The following is a 24,627-nucleotide window of genomic DNA, read 5'->3' as shown; positions in this document are numbered from 1 at the left end:
ATTTACCCCCGTGCTTAATACAGTGATTGGCACATAGAAAGTGCTTAATAAATATTATTGTTATTATGAAGCTGGAAACCTGTTGCTGCCCAGGATCCTGCCTTTCATAAAGTCTTCTGTCTCCTGGTCCCCACTCCCATCTATCACCCAGAAACTGAGTAGTTTACAGGATTTCTCATCAGATACTTTTTAAAAAATGCACCTGGGACGTGGGGGTGAAGGGGTTGGGGACAGAGAGTCTTTAGACTGCATGTGAGAAAAGATAATTATAGACTCATAAGACTAGAAGAGATTTTAGGAAGTCAGTCTGGCTATTCCTCTAGATTGTAAGCTTGTCGTGGGCAGAGAATGTGTCTACCAACTCCGTTGAATTGTACTTTCCCAAGCACTCAGTACAGTGCTCTGCAGTCAGAAAGCACTCAATAAATACAATTGATGGATTGATTATTCCCTTTCCTTCAGACAGGACCACAATTGAACAATTCCAGACAGATGAGAATTCAGTTTTCAAAAAGCTCTTATATTCACTCAGCTACCCATTCCAATGTCCACCTACTATGGAAGTAAGTAAGTTATTTCCTATGTTTTCCCTATACCTCTCATGCTGCAATTTGGACTCTTCCTCTAAACTGTAAGCTCCTTGTGGGCAGGGAATGTGTCTACCAAATCTGTTATACTGTACTCTCCCAAGCGCTTAGTACAGTGCTCTGCACATGTAAGTATTCAATAAGTACCATTGATTGATTGATTTCCCCTTTATAATGTTAACATTTCATTCGTCCCATGTTTTGTGGAGCAGGCAAGCAATCAGATTTTTACCTCTTCCCTGGAGAAGCAATCACAGTCCCATCGACATTTAAAAAAAATTTCCTATCAACTACATTTGCCTTTCTCAGAGTTATTCTTTTTCTTTTCTCATCTCATTTTATTCCCATTCCCGGCCCTATGGAGTATGGAAAACCCAAGACAGATCTAAATCCTCATATCTGATTTTGATCTGATTCACGGGCAAAATCATCAGGAGAAATCTTTTCACAAAGCCTGAGAAACAATGGAGAAATCTCACCTGAGCAGTCACTGGAGGGCCTGACTACTTAAAGGAATCATATTGGAAACTTATTCTAGTTTTGATCAAATGGAATATATTAAAAAGTGTAAATGCTGGCAGGTGTGTGTTTGGGGAGGGGGGGCAGGTAAGGAGGAAGAGAGACTAAGAAGAGGAGGAACATGGCCTAGTGGAAAGAGCATGGGCCTTGGAGTCAGAGGACCTGAGTCCTAATCAATCCTATTCAATCCGACACTAAATCCTGTCTGTCCCACCTTCACAACATCACTAAAATCCACCCTTTCCTCTCCAACCAAACTGCTACCACTTTAATGCAATCATTCATCCTACTCCGCCTGGATTGCTGCATCAGCCTCCTAGCTGACCTTCCAGCCTCCTGTCTCTCCCCATTCCAGTCCATACTTCACTCCGGTGCCTGGATCATTTTTCTACAGAAACGTTCAGGACATGTCACCCTGCTTCTCAAAAAAACTCCTGTGGTTGCCCATCCACCTCCACATCGAATAAAAACTCCTCACCATCGGCTTTAAAGCCCTCCATCAGCTCGTCCCCTCCTACCTCACCTTGCTTCTCTCCTTCTACAACCCAGCCCGGACACTTCTCTCCTCTAGTGCTAATCTTCTCACTGTGCTTCAATCTTGCCTGACTCGAAGCAGACCCCTTTCCCACATCCAGGCCTTCCTAGACTAAGCCCCACTTTTCCTCATCTCCCACTCCTGTCTACATTGCCCTGACTTCCTCCCTTTGCTCTTCCTCCCTCCAAGCCCCACAGCACTTAGATGCATAGCTGTAATTGTATTTATTCATATCCATGTCTGTTTCCCCCTCTCTAGACTGTAAGCTTGTTGTGGGCAGGGAATGTGACTGTTTACTGTTGTACTCACCCAAGCGCTGAGTACAGTGCTCTGCATGCAGGAAATGCTCAATAAATACAATTGAATGAATGAATCCCCGCTCCACCACTCGTCTGCTGTGTGACCTTGGGGAAGTCACTTAACTTCTCTGGGCCTCAATTACCTCATATGCAAAATGAGGATTAAGACTGTGAACCCCATGAGGGACATGGACTGTATCCCACCTGACAATCTGGTATCTACCCCAGCGCCTGGCATATAGAAGCGCTTAACAAATATCATTTAAAAAAAAGGCAGAGCAAGAGAGCGAGGTGAGGTGTATTTAAATTGCATTGGCTGGATTGGTTGTTTGTGAACCAATCAGGGACATTAAACCGACACCTCCCCATTGTCCCTGGAGAAGAAGGGAAGGGCAAAAAAGGGACAAAAAACCCCCCAGAAAACCTCTCACCAAGAGCCTTATAAAAAGCTTGGAAATTCTACCATACGTCCCGTTTGGCGACTGCCACCTCATCAAGACCCTCTAACACCCAAGAGGATTCTCTTCTTAAACAGTAAGTACAATTTTGGAATAGCCTTGGATTGCAAAGGAAAAAAATAATTAGGGACAATACAAAAAATACACGCAGCTGGTTTCTTGTTATTGTTGTTGGTTTCAGAAATAACTTTCTAAACCAATTTGCTTAACTTCACTGCAAGATCGGTGTTGTTGAAATGACTTTTACCTTAACTGGAGAGGATGAGAACACATTCACAATAACCTTTTTTTTCTCTCTGCTAAGTTTGACTCTTTCAAACTTCATGCTTGATGATGTTTTTTAAAAAAATATTAGCCAACGCGACCAAAGTGATGAAGTTTCCCAACCTCACACAGACCCAGAACTGGAAAAGACCAACCTGAAAGCAGTATATTGCTGTTTGCGCTTGTTCCTTGCTTCCACTGTTTTTTTTAGCTTCTGAACTTTTCCCTTAAGCCATCTGGCCAATCCAGTTTTCTCTAAACCCTTCCTGCTGCCACATTTAACCGTTTATTTGCCCATATTAAAAGCTGTCATCCTTTTTCTTTCTGTATTCTTCACATACCTGCAGTCCCCAGCGCTAGAACGCCTTGTCTCAGTAATGAACTCTTGTTCTTTTCGATCACAGTGGATGAATATCCTGATCCTCAATAAATGCAATGAGCACGTTCATCGTTGGCTGTGGATTCTTCTCCCCTGAACTTGTTTTAGAACTTCTAGATCCCACTACCTAACCTATAAATACAACTCAAGCAGAGGGTTCTCTCGGGCACTCAGAGTGGGGCGATGAAACCCTCAGGATGCCTCACAGATGTATCCCCCTCCAGAAGTCAGGATCATGTCTTGGTGAAAGATGGGAAAGTTGCAGCAGCTTCCATGCTTTCAGGGCTGGGCCCTGAGGCAGGAGAATAGCTGAATGCCCTTCCAAAGGAATGGAACAGCATTGCTCTTTCTTCAAGGAGCTGCTTGCAGAGTAGCAAGTGGAAGAGAAAACATTATCACACTTTCTATTTTGCAAGTGGTCTTCTGTATTCTGGGCCCCCAAAGTTTCCCCTCATTAGGATCCATGTGGACACAATGTGCATCCTTAAAGATCTGCTTTTGATAGCCTGTCCCCTTCCATTCTTCCTCTCCCTCTCCACTTCCCCACCCCACTCACTTTTTTTTCTCCAGGAGCTCAAAGTACTTTGTGAATACCATTCCACACATCTTCACCTCATCTCTGTAAGATGAGTGACAAGTAGTGAGCAGAAGTGCTTATGCCAATGTTATTCAGAGAGTGGTTGGGGGAAAAGGACCCCAGATCTGACTACCAAGTCCAGGGTGCTGGGACCTGGATACACCGCCGCTCCAGAGTGTATTCATTATTTTCCATAACATTCATTATATAATAAAACATCTGCAAGAATAAACATGAAAATAAGGCTGGGGTTTTTTGGTTTACATGAATTATTACTGAAGTTAACTATGTCCTGGCCTTTAATGTATCTCCTTAATCATCTTAATAAAATGAGTACAGGCAGTCCTCCAATTTAAGGCAAAATTGGTTCCTGAAAACTACGTTTTTAAGTTAAAGTGTTTTAAGTAGAAACCAATTTTCCCATAGGAAAGATATTATGAATGAGGGATTGGGTCCTGAACCAAGGTCGGATGCCCTCATTTTTACCAGAATTACCCAGAGTGTGATTGTATTTTTATTGAGTCAGAGAGGTTCCACCATAGGGTAGCCGATTTTTACTTCATCAGAAGTAAAATGGACACCTCTACCCTCCTTGGTGACCTCTGCCTGGCTATCAGGTCACCCCTTCCACCTCCCCCCTTCCCCCAACCACCTTTAAACTACCTCCCCGCTCCCCCCGCCACCAGTCACCAGTCCCTTGTGAGAAGCGGAGTGGCCTAGTGTATAGAGCATGGACCTGGGAGTCAGAAGGACTGGGTTCTAATCCCAGCTTCACCACCTGTCTGCTGTGTGACCTTAGGCAAGTCACTGAACTTCTCTGTGCCTCAGTTCCATCATCTGTAAAATGGGGGTTAAGACTGTGAGCCCTAGTGGGACAAAGACTATGTCCAACCTGATTATCTTGTATCTACCCTAGCGCTTAGAACAATGCCTGGCACATAATAAGCACTTAACAAGTACCATAATTATTATTATTATTATTATTGTATCTTTTAGATTGTTTCTCTGTTTCCTTGTGGCTTCCACACAGTTAATCCACATCTTTACCCTTGACTACCAGTGCCCTTGGAAATAGGGTCATAGCGGAGGCTAGATTTGTAAATTTGTAGATTTGATTCAGAGAGAAGCAGCGTGGCTCAGTGGAAAGAGGACGGGCTTGGGAGTCAGAGTTCTGGGTTTGAATCCCGGCTCTGCCACTTGTCAGCTGTGTGACTGTGGGCAAGTCACTTAACTTCTCTGTGCCTCAGTTACCTCATCTGTAAAAAGGGGATTAAGACTGTGAGCCTCACATGGGATAACCCGATTACCCTGCATCTACCCCAGCGCTTAGAACAGTGCTCTGAACATAGTAAGCGCTTAACAAATACCAACATTATTATTATTATTATTAAAGTCAAAACCAACGTGTAGTGATGCTGAAACAATGTGTAAATTTAGAGATGTAAATGCCAGTTGTCTTAACTCAAAATCCCTTAAAATAACTATTGGCTGTTAACAGTGGCGTTAAGAGAGGAGCAAGAGAATGCAGTGGGCTTGTGATGGCTGCATTTACAATTTTTTTTAATGGAATTTGTTAAGCACTTACTATATGCCAGGCACTGTACTAAGCGCTGGAGTAGAAACAAGTTTATCGGGTTGGACATAGTCTCTGTCGCACATGGGGCTCACAGTCTTAATCCTCATTTTACAGATGAGGTAATTGAGGCACAGAATCATTAAGTGACTTGCCCGAGGTCACACAGCTGACAAGTGGAAGAGCAGGGATCAGAACCCAGGTCCGTGCCCTATTCTCTTGTCAACATTGCTCCTCATGACCTAAAATGTAAGGTATTTGAGTTGACAGTGACCCAGAAATATTTTTCCCTTTTCCTCAGCTAGTTTTCTAATCCCCAGGGTAGACCTTTGTTCAGTGACCTTGTCGTATGATTAACAGAAAATGCTATTTGTGCTTTTGGTGCAAATATTTTGTCCCCATTCCAGTAGGCAAAATAGACTCTGCCCTCTTCTTTCTGATGCTGTCTGGCTCTGAGCCAGCAAGGCTGAGTGAGGGAAATAACTTAATTTGAAATAGTATCACTAAACGTGTGCTTGCACTTGGATCTGTTCCTTCTGGACTCTTGGTGTTCACTCCACTCTCAGCCCCACAGCACTTACATACATATCCGTAATTGTTATATGAATATAAATATTTATATTTACAGACTGTAGGCTCAAATTCGTTGTGGGCAGGGAACACCTACCAACTCTGCTATATTGTACTCTCCCAAGCTGTTAGTACAGTGCTCTGCACACAGTAAGAGTTTAATGAATACCGTTGATTAATAAAAGTCAAAAGGCTCTCTGTAGAAAACAAATAAATCCATTGCCTATTTAGAGTTTTCTTAGCTTAATAATAATTGTGGTGTTTGTTAAGCTCTTACAATGTGCCAAGCATTGTACTAAGTGCTGGGGTAGATAGAAGATATTCAGGTCCCACATGGGGCTCACAGTCTAAGTAGGAGGGAGAGCCTTGGTTTCTTTTTGCCCTTTCCATTCTATAGCTTAAGATTATATCAGGAGGTATTTACATAACCATGGGATTCTTGTGGCCCCAAATCTTGCTCTGAATTCCAAGCCTTAATGGGGTGTAAATTCAAGTTCCTGGGCTAGATTAGCCCTGCATGCCAGTGTTTAATGAGATCTGATCAGGTGAAAGTGCTGCATGACTCTGGTCTTACTGCAGCACTCTCCACAGATTAAAGTTTTCAAGATGTCTTTGAGAGGGGACTCCATCTGAAAGTTACCAAATCACCAAGATGCATGGTTGACCCCATAGCTACAACTAGCCCCCACCTCCCCCCGACAAAAAAAAAACTACATGTGGGTGCAACAGATAAAATCAGTCAGTAGTTTTGCATGCTTACTGTGGGCTGAGCACTGAATTTACCACTTGGGAGAGTATAATAGAGTAAGTAGACCTAATCATTGCCCTCAAGAAGACATACACATATGCAGTGAAAAAAGAAAGGGCAGAAGCCCATTGAGAGGGTGGTAATTCCTACAGGGATGGAAAGGGTGGTGGGTGGGGGTCACTGGTGGGAAGGAGAATCCCAAGGGGAAAGAGCGCCATGGAAGGGAAGGCAAATAGACTCAGAGAGTTCCAGTCTTACCCCTACTGCTCCAGGACTCTGGTGTCTTTCTCAAAATGGCCACCACGGCCAAAAGCCGGTCCTTTCTGGAATCCTTTAGCCTTGGCTGCCATCCTAGGAATACCCCTGGAGCGAGGCCAAGGTCGTGGCAGCAGAGGCTGAAAGGAAGGGTGGGAACCAACCACCCCACAGACCATTATTGCTGCAGCTTTGGTCTTCTAGGAGATATGGCTGTGGCAAGAAGTGAGAGAAGCACATTGGAGTACAGGAGTCCTTGTGCACTGGCCCCAAGTCAAAAATAATTATAATGGTACTCGTTAAGCACTTACTATGTGCCATGCACTGACCTAAGCGGTGGGATCGATACAAGATGATCAGGTTGAACACAGTCCCTGTCCCACCCGGGGCTCATAATCTAAATAAGGAGGAGGAGGATTTCATTCATTCATTCAATCGTATTTACTGAGCGCTCACTGTGTGCAGAGCACTGTACCTTGGGAGAGTACAATATAACCGAGTTGGTAGTCACGTTCCCTGCCTACGACAAACTTACAGTCACTGTACTAAGTGCTGGGGTAGGTACAAGATAATCAGGTTGGACAGAGTCCATGTCCCACATGAGGCTCACAGTCTTAAACCCCATTTTACAGGTGAGGTAACTGAGGCACAGAGAAGGTGAGTGACTTGTCCAAGGTCACACAGCAGCCAAGTGGTGGACCCATGCTTAGAACCCAGGCCCGTCCTCTTTTTACTAGGCCAAACTGCTTCTCAGACAATCCCAGACAATGATTACCTACCCTATTCTTAATGCTCTCCAAGGATAAAGATTCCATAAAGCTCTCAGTAAACTCTTCCCTTGACTAACAATCCTATTCTAACAGAGAATGAGACTCATTTTCAGAGTGCTTGTGTGTAGACACCACCACAGTTGGGATTGACATTCATTTAACAGTGGCTAGTGGGGAATGAAATACTTTTCTATGCTTTGTAAGGTAGATGGCACCATAGCTATGCAGAAGCTCTTTTGCAAATCAAATATTTTATTGTATGCAGGCCATGGATACTTTTACTGCGGTGTCCTACAGGGCACTCTGAAGCAATCCGATCAATCAATAGCATTTACTAAGCAACTACTTTGTGCAGAGAGTACAACAGAGTAGGTAGACATGAACTCTACCCTTAGGAGCTGATTAACTAGTTAGTTGTTCTAGCCATTGGTGGGTTATCTAAAGCTGCATAGTATCTGCCCCAGTGCTTACTACTGTGCTTGACCCAGAGTAAGTGCTTAACAAATACTACAATTGCTATTAATTGCTCTCCCCCAGCTAGCACTCTTTCATATTTCCATGATATTAATGCCTCAAAGGAAAGAGCTAAATCAAGTTCATTGCAAATGTAGGTTCTTGCTGGATAATCTCAACATATCAGTTTATTTATTTACTTTATGGTATTTGTTAGGCCCTTACTAAGGGTCAAACACTGTTCTAAATGCTGGGGTAGGTAAAGTTAATCAAGTTAGGAGAAGCAGTGTGGCTTAGTGGAAAGAGCACGGGCTTGGGAGTCAAAGGACGTGAGTTCTAATCCCGGCTCCACCGCCTGTCTGCTGTGTGAGAAGTTAAGTGGCTTGCCAGAGGTCACACAGCAGACAGGCGGTGGAGCCTGTCTATAAAATGGGCATTAAGACTGTGAATCCTACATGGGGCAAACTGATTACCTTGTATCTACTCCAGCACTTAGAACACTGCTTGGCACATAGTATGTGCTTAACAAATACCATAATTATTATTATTAAGTTGGACACAGTCCCTGTGCCACATGGTTCTTACAGTCTAAGTCAGTTAAGTAAATTCAACAGCTAGAATTAATTGAGCACCCTTAAGTAACGTTGACTTGTATCGAATGCTTTTCCTTTCTTTGAGTCTATTTGGCTCTGGTTCCTAATTAGATATTAATAATAATTGTCATATTTGTTAAGTGCTTACTATGTGTCAAACACTATACTAAGTGGTGGGGTAGATGCAAGATAATCCAGGTTCCACATGGAGCTACGTCTAAGTAGGAGGGAGACCAGCTACTGAATCCCCACTTTACAGATGAAGGAACTGAGGCATGAAGAAGTTAAGTCACTTGGCCAAGGTCACATAGCAGATAAATGGCGGAGGCAAGATTAGAACCCAGGCCCTTGCTCTTTCCACTGAGCCAAGCTGCTCTTTTGCTGTTTGGATTTTGAAAACCAAGTTCATTCCTCCCACTCAAAGTATTCCAACAGCTTTATTTTTTTCATGGTGATCACCTCCTTGCCCTAATTCTGAACTAGGAGGTAAGCTTGGCACCATTCCCGGCAGGTCAGCAAACTCAGGCATGCTTTGACCATGAGGTGGAGAAGCAAATTCCAAAGGCAAAGGACTCTGCCTATCATAATTCCAGTCTGAAGCTTCCAGGCAAATGTCCAAAAGAGCATGGGCTTGGGAGTCAGAGGTCATGGGTTCGAATCCCAGCTCTGCCACTTGTCAGCTGCGTGACTGTGGGCAAGTCACTTAACTTCTCTGTGCCTCAGTTACCTCATCTGTAAAATGGGGATTAAGACTGTGAGCCTCACGAGGGACAACCTGATTACCCTGTATCTACCCCAGTGCTTAGAACAGTGCTCTGCACATGGTAAGCGCTTAACAAATACCAACATTATTATTTTCCCACCCAAACCCTGTCCTCCCTCTGACTTCCCCATTACTGCAGACAGCACCACCATCCTTACTGTCTCACAAGCCCATAATCTTGGCTTTATCTTTGACTCTTCTCATTCAACCCACATACTCAGTTTATCACTAAAATCTTCCCTTTCCTCTCCATCCAAATTGCTACCACATTAATCCACAGTGCTGTGCACACAGTAAGTGCTAAGTGAATCAATCAATCAATCAATTAATCATATTTATTTAGCACTTACTATGTGCAGAACTTGGGAGAGTAAAACACAAGAACATAACAGACACATTCCCTGCCCACAGTGAGTTTACAGTCCATAGGGGGAGACAGACATTAATATAAATAGATTACTGATACGTACTGCGCTCTGGGCCTGGGGGTGGTGATGAATAAAGGGAGAAAATCATGATGACGGAGGAAATGAGGGCTTAGTCAGGGAAGGCCTCTAGGAGGAGATGTGCTTTCAATAAGGCTTTGAAGGGGGGATAATAATAATAATGTTGGTATTTGTTAAGCGCTTACTATGTGCCTAGCACTGTTCTAAGCGCTGGGGTAGACACAGGGGAATCAGGTTGTCCCACGTGGGGCTCACAGTCTTAATCCCCATTTTACAGATGAGGGAACTGAGGCACCGAGAAGTTAAGTGACTTGCCCAAAGTCACACAGCTGGCAAGTGGCAGAGCCAGGGTTCGAACCCATGATCTCTGACTCCAAAGCCCGTGCTCTTTCCAGTGAGCCACGCTGTTTCTCTAATAATGTTGGTATTTGTTAAGCGCTTACTATGTGCCGAGCACTGTTCTAAGTGCTGGGGTAGACATAGGGGAATCAGGTTGTCCCACGTGGGGCTCACAGTCTTAATCCCCATTTTACAGATGAGGGAACTGAGGCACAGAGAAGTTAAGTGACTTGCCCACAGTCACACAGCCAAGTGGCAGATCTGGGATTCGAACTCATGAGCCCTGACTCCAAAGCCTGTGCTCTTTCCACTGAGCCACGCCGTGTGTAGGATACGAAGAGGGAGGACATTCCAGGCCAGAGGCATGAAGTGGGTGAGAGGTCGGCGGTGAGATAGATGAAATCGGGGTACAGTGAGTAGGTTGGCATTAGAAGTTCGGTGCTTAGAACAGTGCCTGGCACAAAGTAAGTGCTTAACAAATGCTGTAAAAAAAATAGAGTGAAGTGAGCAGGCTGGGTTGTAGTAGGAAAGTAGTGAAGGTAGGAGGGGGCAAGGTAATTGAGTGCTTTAAAGCTGATGGTAAGGAGTGTCTGTAGATGGGCAACCACTGGAAGACTGAGCCCCACGTGGGACAGGGACTGTGTCCAACCTGATTATCTTGTATCTATCTCAGCTCTTTATACAGTGCCTGGCCCATATTAAGCTCTTAAATGCTATTTAAAAGAAAAAAGGAGTGGGGAAACATGGACTAAACAATTCTGTCGAAAACTGATCTGGGCAGCAGAGCAAAGTATGCACTGGAGTGGGGAAGAAGGGAAGTCAGCAAGGAGGTCGATGCAATAATCAAGGTGAGATAAAATAAATGCTTGGATTAAGTTGGTAGCAGTTTGGATGGAGAGGGAAGGATGGATTTTTGTGACGTTGTGAAGGTCCAGTTGTGAAGGTCCAACCCACAGGATTTGGTGACAGATTAAATATGTGGGTTGAATGAGAGAGACTGCCCAGCCATCCGGGTTATATCAGACAGTCCTGATTTCCAGTGGCCTGTTCCCATATTGGATTGCTTAATGTCTGGTATTTTTATTTTAAGTGCCCAGCCCCTTCCACTTCACCTCCTGTATCCAAGTCCCGTAGAGCTCAGGTGTGGCACCCATGTTCACAGGGACCTGAGAGAGGGGGAAAAAAAGGCACTGGAGCAAGGTGGTATGGGTGGGGGGGTGGGGGGAGTGTAGGGGGTTACCCCAGAGAAACTCTCTACAAAATGGCCCGTACGATGTCATCACATGGCCCCGCACGCCCAGCATAATACCAGTGATGCGTGTGAGGTTCAATATCCGGGATCTGCAGGGACCGTCAGTGGCCCTCCCAGGAAGATGACATCAACCACCGGTTAAATCCTTTTCAGTCATTCATTCAATCGCATTTACTGAGTGCTTACTATGTGCAGAGCACTATAATACTAATTATGATATTTGTTAGGTGCTTACTATGTGCCAGGCACCGTACTAAGCGCTGGGGACGATACAAGCAGATCGAGTTGGACTTAGTCCCTGTCCCACTTGGGGCTCACAGTCTCAATCCCCATTTTACAGATGAGGTAACCAAGGCACAGAGAAGGAAAGTGATTTGCCCAAGGTCACACAGCAGACAAGTGGCGGAGCTGGGATTAAAACCCATGACCTTCCGACTCCCAGGCCTGTGCTCTATCCACTACATCAAGCCACTTCCCGCTAAGCGCTTGGGAGAGTACAACAATAAACAGATACATTCCCTGCCCACAAAGAGCTTAAAGTCTGGAGGGGGAGGTGGACATGAATATAATAAATAAATGACAGATATGTACATAAGTGCTGTGGGGCTGGGAGGGGGGAGGAATAAAGGGAGCAGATCAGGGTGACGCAGAAGGGAGTGGGAGAAGAGGAAAGGAAGGCGTAGTCAGGGAGGGCCTCTTGGAGGAGATGTGCCTTCAATAAGGCTTTGAAGCAGGGGAGAGTAATTCTAAGGTATATGACATATAAAGCAAGTTGGCATCAACCAGGAAGAACAGGAGAAACTGAGAAGCTGTCCCTCTCTGCTAGCTGACAAGTCTGAGAGTTGGCACATAATGGGAGTTGATGGGATCCCAAAAGCAGGGATCATCATCCCAGCTAGAACACACGCCCAGGGGAAGACCGTCTTCTATCACATGGAAAGGCCTTGGGCTGAAAAAAGAAAAAGAAAAATAGAAAGAAATTCCAGCCTCTTTCAGCTTCCAGACCTTCCCAACGCCCCAAGCTTTGCTTCCCGCTGCAGGCGTTGGCACCGCATCCCAACCTTTCAGTTTTCCAGGCATATTGCCAGTGCAGTATCAACACAGCGTTCCCTGCTGGTCATGAGAAGCAGCGTGGCTCAGTGGCAAGAGCACGGGCTTGGGAGTCAGAGGTCATGGGTTCGAATCCCAGCTCTGCCACTTGTCAGCTGTGTGACTGTGGGCAAGTCACAGTGACCCAGTTCCCTCATCTGTAAAATGGGGATGTAGACTGTGAGCCCCACGTGGGACAACCTGATTACCCTGTATCTCCCCCTGCGCTTAGAACACTGCTCTGCACATAGTAAACGCTTAACAAATACCAACATTATTATTATTAAGTCATGGGTTCAAATCCCGGTTCAGCCGCTTGTCAGCTGTGTGACTGTGGGCAAGTCACGAGAAGCAGCGTGGCGCAGTGGAAAGAGCACGGGCTTTGGAGTCAGGGCTCATGAGTTCGAATCCCAGCTCTGCCACTTGTCAGCTGTGTGACTGTGAGCAAGTCACTTCACTTCTCTGTGCCTCAGTTACCTCATCTGTAAAATGCGGATTAAGACTGTGAGCCCCACGTGGGACAACCTGATCACCTTGTATCCTCCCCAGCGCTTAGAACAGTGCTTTGCACATAGTAAGCGCTTAACAGATGCCATCATTTGAGAAACAGCGTGGCTCAGTGGGAAGAGCTCGGGCTTGGGAGTCAGAGGTCATGGGTTCAAATCCCAGCTCCACCACTTGTCAGCTGTGGGCAAGTCACTTCACTTCTCAGTGCCTCAGTTCCCTCATCTGTAAAATGGGTATTAAGACTGTGAGCCTCATGTGGGATAAACTAATTACCCTGTATCTACCCCAGCGCTTACAACAGTGCTCTGCACATAGTAAGCGCTTAACAAATACCAACATCATCATCCCACAAAATATTGCTCTAGTTATTCAATCCCTACCCATGTCTGGATCAGCCTGGTAATAATAATAACAATAATGATGATGGTATTTGTTAAGTGCTTACTATGTGCCAGGCAGTGGTACTGGTCCCTGCCAGTGCCAACCTGACCTGTTCCCGGCCTGGGACTAGTCCAGGCAGAGAGAGAATTGGTGCCCTGATGCTTGCTCCTTGAATCTGAATCAGACCCTATTGGAAATATGAAAATGCCCAAGCAGAGAAGGTGAAGGACTTCTCCAAAAGCCATTCAGTCAACCAGAGGCCAAGCTAGATGGAGGACAGAGGTCTCTATTCTCTTCTCGAGAGTGCCATGCTGTTCCAGTTGGCAAGCAAGGCAAGCTGTACTCATTAGAATAATAATTGTGGCATTTGTTGAGCGCTTTATATGTGTCAATCACTGGGGTGGATGCAATACAATTAGCAAAGACACAGTCCCTGTCCCACATGGGACTCACGGTTTAAGGGGGAGAGAGGACAGGTGTTCACTCCCCATTTTACTGCTGAGGAAACTGAGGCCCTTGGAAGTTTAGTGACTTGTGCAAGGTCCCACAGGAGGCAAATGGAAGAAACAGGATTAAAGCCCAGATCTCCTGACTCCCAGGCCAGTTCTCTTTTCACTAGACCACGCTGCTTCTCTCTCTTCTCCATCATGCTTCTCTATTATCTACGTACAGGATTGTGTGAAGATCAGATCAATTAATGGATCCATGCATCTCAATTTCAATCTCTTCCAGTCACCATGGCCCACCGGTTTCCAGCCCTCACCCCAGAGCAGAAGAAGGAGCTCTCGGACATTGCCCAACGGATCGTTGCAAATGGAAAAGGGATCCTGGCTGCAGATGAGTCTGTAGGTGGGTGAGAAAGATCTTTACAATCCATGGCAGACTAATTTTAACGAAGGAAACCCTTAATCCTAGACTCCAGATCCTATGTCCCCAGTGGGCTAGATCCTTAGGGTATGGGGCTTATAATAATAACAATGATGGTATTTGTTAAGCGTTTACTATGTGCCAACCACTACGTTAAGGGGTGAGAAACCCAAGAGCAAACAAACCAGAGACACTATCATTATTGGAGTCAAATGGCCCAGTTTATATGGGACAGAGTTTTAGCAACAGAAATGTAAGGAAAAATGAACAAAGACATAAAAGATGCTGGCAAACATGGAAAGGAGCTTCAAGATTTTAAGTTCCACAGAGCTCAGATCAACAATTGCAGAAGTCACAGCTGAGACCACACTGGTGACCTCCTCAGTGTTCTTACTGTGTGCTTACTGTGTGCAGAACACTGTACTGTACAATAGAGTTGATCCTGCTCTGGTGGAGCAGAAAACCAGGAGAGTGGGTTGTGTTTGCTCTCTTACTGGAAGGCCATTGAAAGAGATGAAGAAGGAGACAGAAGTACCTTGTTGACAGCAAATGCCAAATTCCCTTTCAGAATGGGTCTCATGTTATTATCTTAACCACTCATCATCTCTGACCTCCCATTCTAGGAACCATGGGTAACAGACTGCAGAGGATCAAGGTAGAGAACACCGAGGAAAACCGTCGGCAGTTTCGGGAAATCCTCTTTAGCGTGGACAGTTCCATCAACCTGAGTATCGGGGGAGTGATCCTGTTCCACGAGACTCTCTATCAGAAGGATAGTCAAGGAAAGTTGTTCAGAGACGTCCTCAAAGAAAAAGGAATTGTGCTGGGAATCAAGGTGACTATGTCCAGGGAACTTCATCGCTTAATATCGCATGCATGGATGCCTCCCAGATGAATTCCTATGGGTCTAAATGGCAGGCAACTCCTGCCTTTCCTGTTTATTTCTTACACACATCCATGCATCTTTGGATGACTACCTCTCTAGGCATTCTGTTCCTTCCCACCACGCTCAGACCTTCTTATCTTCTTTACCTCCAGCCACCAGAACAGCAAGGTGCTGTCTATATGGCATTGATTGATTTGTGAACTGATGTAAGTGGGGCTTTTATCCTTCACCTCTTGGCTCCAATGAGCATTGATTATCTCTTCTTGCTTAAGCTGTCTTCAAAGAAGTTAATCATTATCATTATTAGAGAAGTTTTGTACGCCTAATGTTGTTCCTTCTAGATGCATCCTGCATACTAACAATCCCCTGTACTTCCAACACTTCTGCTGGGAATCTGCACGTGGAGTAACTTTGAGTCAATAGACTTTGGAGCTATTAGTGTTTTCTAAATGGGTATCTTATATTCACAGTTGGACCAAGGTGCTACCCCGCTGTCAGGAACAAACAAAGAAACCACTATTCAAGGTGAGATTTACAATCCCTTCTAGATTAGAGGGTGAGGGTGGGAGAGAAAGAGAGAGAATGCTTGAGTGGAGATCCCTCCCTGAGTCAATATTTTCAAGTGCCCACACTGCACTTCACACTTAGTGGTGGAGAGTTACCATACAAGGAATATAAATATTACAGTCCTGTCCTAGGAGTTCAGTCAAGCTCCTTACAGTTAGAGTCAAAAGGGAGCAATATTTTGTGCAAACAGAAGGAAACTCCCAAGATTTGCTAGAGGCATTAAATAGCTAGTACTCATCTGAGTGCTCTTAGTTATCTTACCGCTTAAATCTACCCATCAAGCTATAGTATTTGTTGAGCCCCTTGTGCAGAGTACAACCTATCCATCAATTTATAGTATCTGTTGAGCACTTTGTGCAAAGTATTGTGCTAAGCGCTTGGGAGGGTGCAATAGAATAGTAGATACAATCCCTGCCTCAAGGAACTGCAATCTAGTGGGGGAGTTGAGGAAATAAATAACTTTGTTTTATTAAATACAAGAGAAATAATGACAGAAGTAATAACACCCCAAAGAACAAATTTTAAAAATAAATATTTGAAATGTGATGGAGGCTCACCTTGCAAAATACCTCACTTTGGGATATGGTCAAGACAAATGCTCATAAAGATTTAAAATGATGAACAATGCTTAAAGCGAATGGACCTATCACAGAAGTGTCCTTCTGAAGAGTTTCCATCCCTATTTCTTCACCTGATCCTTGACTGGCCTTGGGTAAATCAGTATTTAATTTGTAATGAAAGAGGTGAAGGAATTGAAGCAACAGATTTCATTCTGCATTTTCAGTTTGTAGTGACTTTGTGTGGCCTTATTGTTGTCATTATCATAACGGGAAGCAGAGTGGCCTAGTGGAAAAGGCACAAGCCTGGGAGTCACAGAGCCTGGGCTCCAATTCCTGCTCTGCAGCCTGCCTGCTGGGTGACCTTAGGCATAACACTTCCCTTCTCTGGGCCTGTTTCCTCATCTATAAAATGGGGATTCGATACCTGTTCTCCCTCCCCCTTAGGTTGTGAGCCTGACAAGGGACAAGGACTGTGTCCGACCTGATTATTTTGTCTGCCCCAGCTCTTCGTACAGTGCTTGGCACATAGTAAGCACTTAAAAAATAGCACCATTGTTCCCATCAGTGTACAGTTAGGCATAGCATGTTGTTTATTTGAAAGAGCAGCTGTAAGTACAGTGCTGCATGAGCTTTAGATGTTTACACTATTTACACTATGTTTCCAAATTTGAAATAGAGACACAACTTTTACTCTCCTAACTGGTCAGTCCAGAGGTGCTGGGACTGAGAACTGTCCAAACCCAGAAGTTCCAGGGCTGTTCATTTATTCATTCAATTGTATTTATTGAGCACTTACTATGTGCAGAGCACTGTACTAAGCGCTTGGAATGTTCTTGGCAACAATAAAGCCCTGCCTGTCACTTAAGTCTCTGAATCCCTAATCCCATAGTGCCTTAGAATTTTAACCAAGAACAAATTTTCCCATGTCCCCCACCCAAGGATTTACCAATAGAAACAATCAAACAATGATATTTACTGAGCGCTTACTGTGTGCAGAGCACTGTATTAAGTGCTTGGGAGAGTTTTATTATTATTTTTACAATATAACTGCGTAAACTTTTACATAAGAGGAATTACAGAAATATATACCAGATCCATCTACGTACATGCAACTGGGGTCAGAAGTGTTGCCTCAAATAGCTGTAACACTGGATACATTATTTGCACCTTTGAACTTTATGTATAGTAGGATTTATAGGTGGTATTTGTTAAGCACTTACTATGAGCTAGGTACTGAACTCAACGCTGGGGGAGATTCAAGCTAATCAAGTTGGACACAGTCCATGTCCCACATGGGGCTGGCAATCTTTATCCCCATTTTCCAGGTGAGGCAACGGAGGCCCAGAGAAGTAAAGTAACTTGCCCAAGGTCACACAGCAGACAAGTGGTGGAGCCAGAATTAGAACCCAGGTCCTTCTGACTCCCTTCTCGCTAGACTGAAGTCTCATTCATTTGATTCATTCTTTCAATCACATTTATTGAGCACTTACTGTGTGCAGAGCACTGCACCAAGCGCTTGGGAAGTACAATTCAGCAACAAATAGAGGTGCTCCCGGCCCACAACAGGCTCACAGTCTAGAAGGGGGGGAGATAGGCATCAAAACAAGTAAACAGGCATCAGTAGCATCATTGTAAATAAACAGAATTAGAGATATATACACATCATTAATAAAAATCAATAGAATTCTAATTATAAATATGTACATACAGACACAAGTGCTATGGGTCAGGGAGGGGGGTAGAGCAAAGGGAGCGAGTCGGTGATGGGGAGGGGAGGGGGAGCAGAGGAAAAGGGGGGCTTAGTCTGGGAAGGCCTCCTAGAGGAGGTGAGCTTTCAGTAGGGATTCTAAAGGGCCAAGTGTCATCTGAGGATTACTGAATCTTTGGTGTAATCTAGTGGAGTTGTTGCTGTGCTGTTTGACATCTTCAGTCCTGGAGTGTGGTCAACAGAAGGCTGGGCTTAGGGGAGCTAGTCAGAAAGGCACCCTGGGACTCTAACACCTAACTATGGAACAATAAATCGGTACAAAGAAAGGGTTTTCTTTTCTTTCTTTTGGGACTCGCAGGTCTGGATGGCCTCTCTGAGCGCTGTGCCCAGTATAAGAAAGACGGGGCTGACTTTGGGAAGTGGCGTGCTGTGTTGAGAATCGGTGACCAGTGCCCATCTCCGCTTGCCATCCAGGAAAATGCTAATACTCTGGCTCGCTATGCTAGCATCTGCCAGCAGGTACCACTCTGGGCTTGGAGGGAAGGGTGGCCTCCAGGATGAGGAAGGGTGTAGGTAACATGGCCTAACTTAGGCGTCAAATTTGGCTCTTCCTGTGTCTTGAGTCAGAGAAGCAAACTTGGGACAGAATTCCATTCTTGCAGCTGATCCTACATGATGTTTGAGCATGTGGAAAATTAGCATAGTGGATACTGCTCATGGTCAATGGTAATTATTAAGCACTTACTATGTGCAGAGCACTGAACTAAGTGCTTGGGAAAGGATAATGCAACAGAGTTGGCAAACACGTTCCCTGCCCACAACAGGCTTACAAGTATACAGGAAAATGGAACTTGCTAAGTGCTTACTATGTGCCAGGCACTGTACTAAGCACTGAGGTAGATACAAGGTAGTCAGGTTGGACCAGTCCCTGTCCCACATGGGACTCACAGTCTTAACCCCCATTTTACAGATGAGGTAACCGAGGTGCAGAGATGCAAAGTGACTTGATCAAGACCACACAGCGGATAAGTGGTGGAGCCGGAATTAGAACCCAGGTTCTCTGACTCCCAGGCCTATGCACTTTCCACTAAGCTATGCTGCTTCTTGGCTTTATTCACTTGGAGACTCTTCTGACAAATGAGGCGAAAGCTCAATTGACACTGAAAGCCATGAGTCAAAATATGATCTTATTCAAATAATATTCTGGCAAATTTGGGCTCCAGATTAGATTTCCTGACCTTCCTAGGGTAATGAGGGACTGCGAGGGGTGACTTTGAGGAACTATAGAAGCCCAGGAATCACTCCTGAAGTCTCCCATCACTTTAGGTGACTTTTGGGATTTTAATCAGTCACCTACATTGTCATCACGGGATATAGCCATAGGAGTGACAGTTCTCCCTTGCCTTGTACTTTGGGGACTAGAAATCACCTCTGTGTTCTCCATTTAAAGGAACCCTGGCACGTGGGGGTTGTTAAACCTCATTACCGTCTATAAAGCCCCCTCTTCTAGTATCTTGTCAGTTAGTTAGAACTCTTCTTCTTTCCCTTTCCCAGCACTCACTGGTTCCCTCTTGGGTGGTAATAGGATCGAGGGAAATTTTTCACCTAATCAGTTTTAATAAAAAAACAAACCATATTCCACCTCATGGATTCATTCATTGCTCATTGCCTTGTGTTCACCTGTTCATTAAAAGCAGCCTGGCCTAGTGGAAGGCCCACAACAGCCCAGGGTGCTGATCGAATAAGGCCTTGATAAAGGGAATGATTGTTTTCTTAAAGTTGAGTGAAAGCTCGTCGTGGGCAGGGAATGTGTTTGTTATTGTTGTGTTGTACTCGCCCAAGCCCTTAGTACAGCCCTAAGCACACAGGAAGTGCTCAATAAATATGATTGATATTTCGACTGATTGAGTGGAAGTCCACCTACATCTGGAGTCCAGTTCTACTGTCATGGAAACCTAGTGGAAAGAGCACAGGACTGGGATCGGTTGTTCTAACCCTGGCTCTGCACTTTCCTACTGTGTGATCTTGGGCCAATCACTTATCTGGGCCTGTGACCTCATCTGAAAAATGGAACTGTTCTCCATCACTTTTAGACTGGGTGGGAAAGGGACTGTGTCTGATCTATCTTGTTACCACCGCAGCTCTCAGCCCATAGTAAGCACTTCATAAATACGATTATTGTCATCATCACATCATGTCATTTAAACTCTCCTCCCTTCCCGCCCCTCCCCGATAAGCACGTCTCTGCAATTTGTTCCTAATTTTACGCTAGTCCCAGTTCCTGGCTGTGGACAGGATTGTGTCACTCTCGGAGCAGCCTTGTCTTTTTAGGCTTCTAACTTCTAGCTCTTTTCCCATCCACAGAACGGACTGGTCCCCATTGTGGAACCAGAGGTCTTACCTGATGGAGACCATGACCTGCAGCAATGCCAGTACGTCACTGAGAAGGTAATCAGGAAAGCGTCAACTACAACTGGAATGTCTCATTGTTACAAAGAGGGTGGCCCACCCAAACTAGAATTCACAGCTAGTTCAATTTAATAATTTCTGGGATGGGTAGCAACCAGGGACTAAATGACCTAGAAGAACGCATTTCACTTTTCATTTTAGTGGAGCCCAGCATCAGAGCAGAATGAGAAGTACTATAATTAGAATGGTGCGCAATTGACAGCCAAGATGAACAGAAAGTCCCATGTGTAACATTTTCATGTTTATCGTGAATCAGGTTCTGGCAGCTGTCTACAAGGCTCTGAGCGATCACCATGTTTATCTGGAGGGAACACTGCTGAAACCAAACATGGTGACAGCAGGACATGCTTGTTCCAAGAAATATACTCCTGAGGAGGTGGGCTTGGCTACTGTCACAACTCTCCACCGTACTGTTCCCGCTGCTGTTCCTGGTAATTTCTTCATTTCCATCGAGCATTTTTATTTTAGTCATTCCAAAAGTTCAATCAGTACTATCTATTGAGAGCCTATTCTGCAAAGAGCCCTGTTTCAAGTGTTTGGGAGAGTACAATAACAGCAAAAGACATGGTCTTTTTCCACGAATAGCTTATCATCTAATGGAAGGGAATCGCTCTGAACTTTTCACTTCAGTTCCAGAGGGTTGAGGAGCAGTAGACTTGAAAGGGAGCGAGGAGTCAAGGAAGACGCCGAGATCCCGGGAATGGGGCTGTCATCGACAGAGTTGGGAAAGTTGGGAGGAGGTGAGGGTTTAGGAGGGAAGATGAGTGAGTAGTTCAGTATGGAGGCACCAGTCAATCAATGGTATTTACTGATCACTTACCGTATGCAGAGCACTGTACTAAATGCTTGGGAGAGTTCAATACAACAGAATTGGTAGACACGTTCCCTCCCCGACACATGTGAGTGTCGGGCACATAATAAGCACTTAACAAATACCCTAACAATAGTAATAATAATAATAATGTATGAGGATATATGTAGATATATTTTTTAACATTTCTTTTAGCTTTGTCACTAACACCTGTGGTCACTATCCTCAGGGAAAAGTCCAGTTTCTAGGTAAACAACACCTCGAAATGGGTGGCTTTCTAAAATCTAGAATCAAGTACTGTCAAGACCACTGACCAAGGATATTCCCTGAGAGATCAACATCTTGCTTGACTAGAGGACAAAAGTTCATTCATTCATTCATTCAGTCAGTCATATTAATTGTGCACTTACTGAGTGCAGAGCACTGTACTAAGCGCTTGAGGTGCGGCAGGACTTCCAAGTGGAGCTGTCCTGGAGGCAAGAGTAAATGCAGGATTGCAGATTAGACTAGGATTGGGTGCTCCAATCTCTTCCTCTTAAATCAGCCCCATTTCTTCAACTGCTTTCTACAGCTCACCAAGGGAGCACAAGCATCTGCTTGCAGTAAATAGCCTCAGACTCGCCCCCATAGTTATCATAATCACCAATATTCATTAGTCAGTCACATTTATTAAGCACTTACTATGTAGAGCACTATACTAAGCACTTGGGAGAGTACAATATAACAATATAACGGACACACTCCCTGCCCACAACGAGCTTGAAGTCTAGAGGGGAAGAAGCAGCTACTGTGTGCATTACGTTTATCAGGCAACAGGTAGCAGACAATAAATGGAGATGATGAAAAGCAAATGAAAAGAGAAATCAGAAAAGGCAGAGTCTTGTTAAAAAAAAAAAAGTTTTAGGTTCGCGATTCAAAGGCCAATGCTTATTTGCTGACTACCTTTCAGCATTTGCTTTTCTTCTTGCAGGAATTTGTTTCCTTTCTGGAGGTATGAGTGAAGAGGACGCTACCCTCAACCTCAACGCCATCAATAGATGTCCACTGCCCAAGCCTTGGAAACTGAGCTTTTCATATGGCCGGGCTCTGCAGGCCAGCGCGCTTTCTGCTTGGGGAGGCAAGGCTGCCAATAAGAAAGCAACCCAGGAGGCTTTTGTGAAGCGGGCTCAGGTAAGAGACCTTTCTTCTCCTGACTTCCAAGAAATCAGTGAGATCACTGAGATGGTAGTCAGTGGTTCACTTGAAAGAGGTGCCTCCATTCTTTCAATCAGTCGGAAAGAGATGTGGAGTGATATATAAGGCGCTCAACCCACCATGTGGATCTCCACATTAGATGCTGTGGGATGTTAAAAAGGAAACAGGATACATTCCCTACCCTGGAGGAATTTATAGTTTAATGGGGGGCTACAGGGAAGAATGCATTTGGAAGAAGCAACTGCCACCATTTGCAAGGAGCTTGAAAGAGATAATGCCCTTTCTCTGAGGGATCTCATTTTTTGAAAACTGGACTTTCAATCAGGGCTTTGTGGCATGTGGGACAACTGTGGAGAACAGGGAATTCTAATCCATTCTCCAGGTTTTCCCTCCACTTTCTGCTTCTAATTTTAAAAATTTTCCTCAAGGCATATATGACTATCTGGGTATACCTTTTCAGGAAGGTAATAATAATGATAACTATGGTACTTGTTAAGCACTTACTATGTGCTAAGCACTGTTCTAAGCTCTGGGGCAGAGACAAATTATTCAGGGTGGACACAGTACCTGTCCCGCCTGGGGCTCACACTCTTAATCCCCATTTTGTAAATGAGGTAACTGAGGCCCAGAGAAATGAAGTGACTTGCCCAAGGTCACACAGCAGACATGTGGAGGAGCTGGGATTAGAACCCATGACCTCTGACTCCCAGGCCTGGACACTGTCAATTAAGCCATGCTGCTTCTCCAGTACTACTACATTCCTAAGGATGCCTTGAACCCTTCCCCCTGATAGTGGTACTTCCTGGAGCTAGTTAGTGCTACTTGAGGTTATTGAGGTTATTATTTTTCTAATGCTGATGCTCCTGCCGATTAAAAACCATTGATTCACTTCACCGGTCTTCAAAAAGCCAGCTAGCTGTAACTTGCTTAGAACTGACATTTCAATTGGTGGCTTGACAATTCTTGATTCTCTGATGGATCCCCTCACTCGATCATTTATTGAGCGCTTATTGTGTGCAGATTACTGTATTAAGCCCTTGGGAGAGTACAATACCACAATGAAGAGACACATTCCCCGCCCACGAGTTTACAGTCTAGAGGACTTGGCCCCTTCCCTCTCCCCCACCCCGACTCACAGTTTTAACTCAGAGTTCAGGTTCCACCAGCTTTGAGTCAGCCTCTCTTGCCTCTTCCTCTTTTTCACATGTTCTGTTGTGGAAGCTAACTGATTTTTCTTCCTTTTGTTTTCCAGGCCAATAGCAAAGCATCCAAAGGGCAATACGTTCATTCTTCCTCGTCCGGTGCTTCTGCAACCCAATCTCTTTTCACTGCCAACTATACCTACTAGAGGCCTGTGAGGTTCATACTTTCCGCGGCTTTGCTTTCTGAGTTAGCAGGAGGTGACTGAAAAAACATAATGGAAATTGGAACCATTGGAAACATGGTGCACTTTAAATCCTTCACTACAGGAAAAAAAATAGGATGCTCTCAACACTTCTCCTCACCCCCCCCCCCACATTCTGAAGAGAGAAAAACAATTTTTCTCTAATCTGGCATTTCGATTTATTCCTTAGCAGTGCTCTATTAGCTCCATCCCAGCAATTTTTCCTCCCACAGTTGAAGGAAATAATTAGTAAGAAAGATCACCTCTTGGCCTGGAATAAAGTAACGTTCACCAAATGTAACACTCTTAGGGTAGTGAGCAGATGAGCATTACTTATTAAGTGACTGGGCAGGATTTGAATAACACTACTGCTCCTGAGAAAAGAAATAAAATGTTTTTAAACAGTATGAATCATATCTTCTGTATTCCTTCTCAAAATTGTTTGCGAGTTTATGTTAAAAGCAACTTCAATGTACTACCCAACTCTTGATTAGAGCTAGACATCACTAACATGATATATGTGTAAGGAAGCATTGTGGCCTAGTAGAAAGAGCACAGGCCCAGGAGCCAAAGGACCTGGGTTCTAATTCTGGCTCTGCCACTTGTCTGTTGTGTAACCTCGGGCAAGTCACTTAACTTCTCCGTGCCTTAGTTTCCTCATCTGTAAAATGGGGATGAGATCCTACTCCTACTCAGATTGCGAACCGTGTGTATGTCAGGGATTGGGTCCAATATGACTATCTATCCCAGTGCCTAGTACAGTGCTTGGCGTATAATAAGCACTCAACAAGTACCGTAATAATAGCCATAATAATAATGGGTGT

General features: G+C 44.6%; 1 protein-coding gene across 1 annotated transcript; it reads left to right on the top strand.

The window, feature by feature from the left end:
- Positions 1-2,315: 2,315 nt before the first annotated feature.
- Positions 2,316-24,214, top strand: ALDOB (aldolase, fructose-bisphosphate B). The gene is made up of 9 exons (XM_029056184.2): positions 2,316-2,474; positions 14,090-14,206; positions 14,848-15,059; positions 15,581-15,635; positions 18,304-18,464; positions 20,310-20,393; positions 20,671-20,845; positions 22,196-22,395; positions 23,672-24,214. Exons 2-9 carry the CDS (start codon positions 14,095-14,097, stop codon positions 23,765-23,767), a joined length of 1,095 nt encoding a protein of 364 aa, XP_028912017.1. The 5' UTR covers positions 2,316-2,474; positions 14,090-14,094; the 3' UTR covers positions 23,768-24,214.
- Positions 24,215-24,627: the final 413 nt, after the last annotated feature.

The sequence above is a fragment of the Ornithorhynchus anatinus genome, chromosome X5, assembly GCF_004115215.2.
Source record: "Ornithorhynchus anatinus isolate Pmale09 chromosome X5, mOrnAna1.pri.v4, whole genome shotgun sequence".
Lineage (NCBI taxonomy): Eukaryota > Metazoa > Chordata > Mammalia > Monotremata > Ornithorhynchidae > Ornithorhynchus > Ornithorhynchus anatinus.
This window is presented reverse-complemented; position numbering and strand designations above follow the sequence as displayed.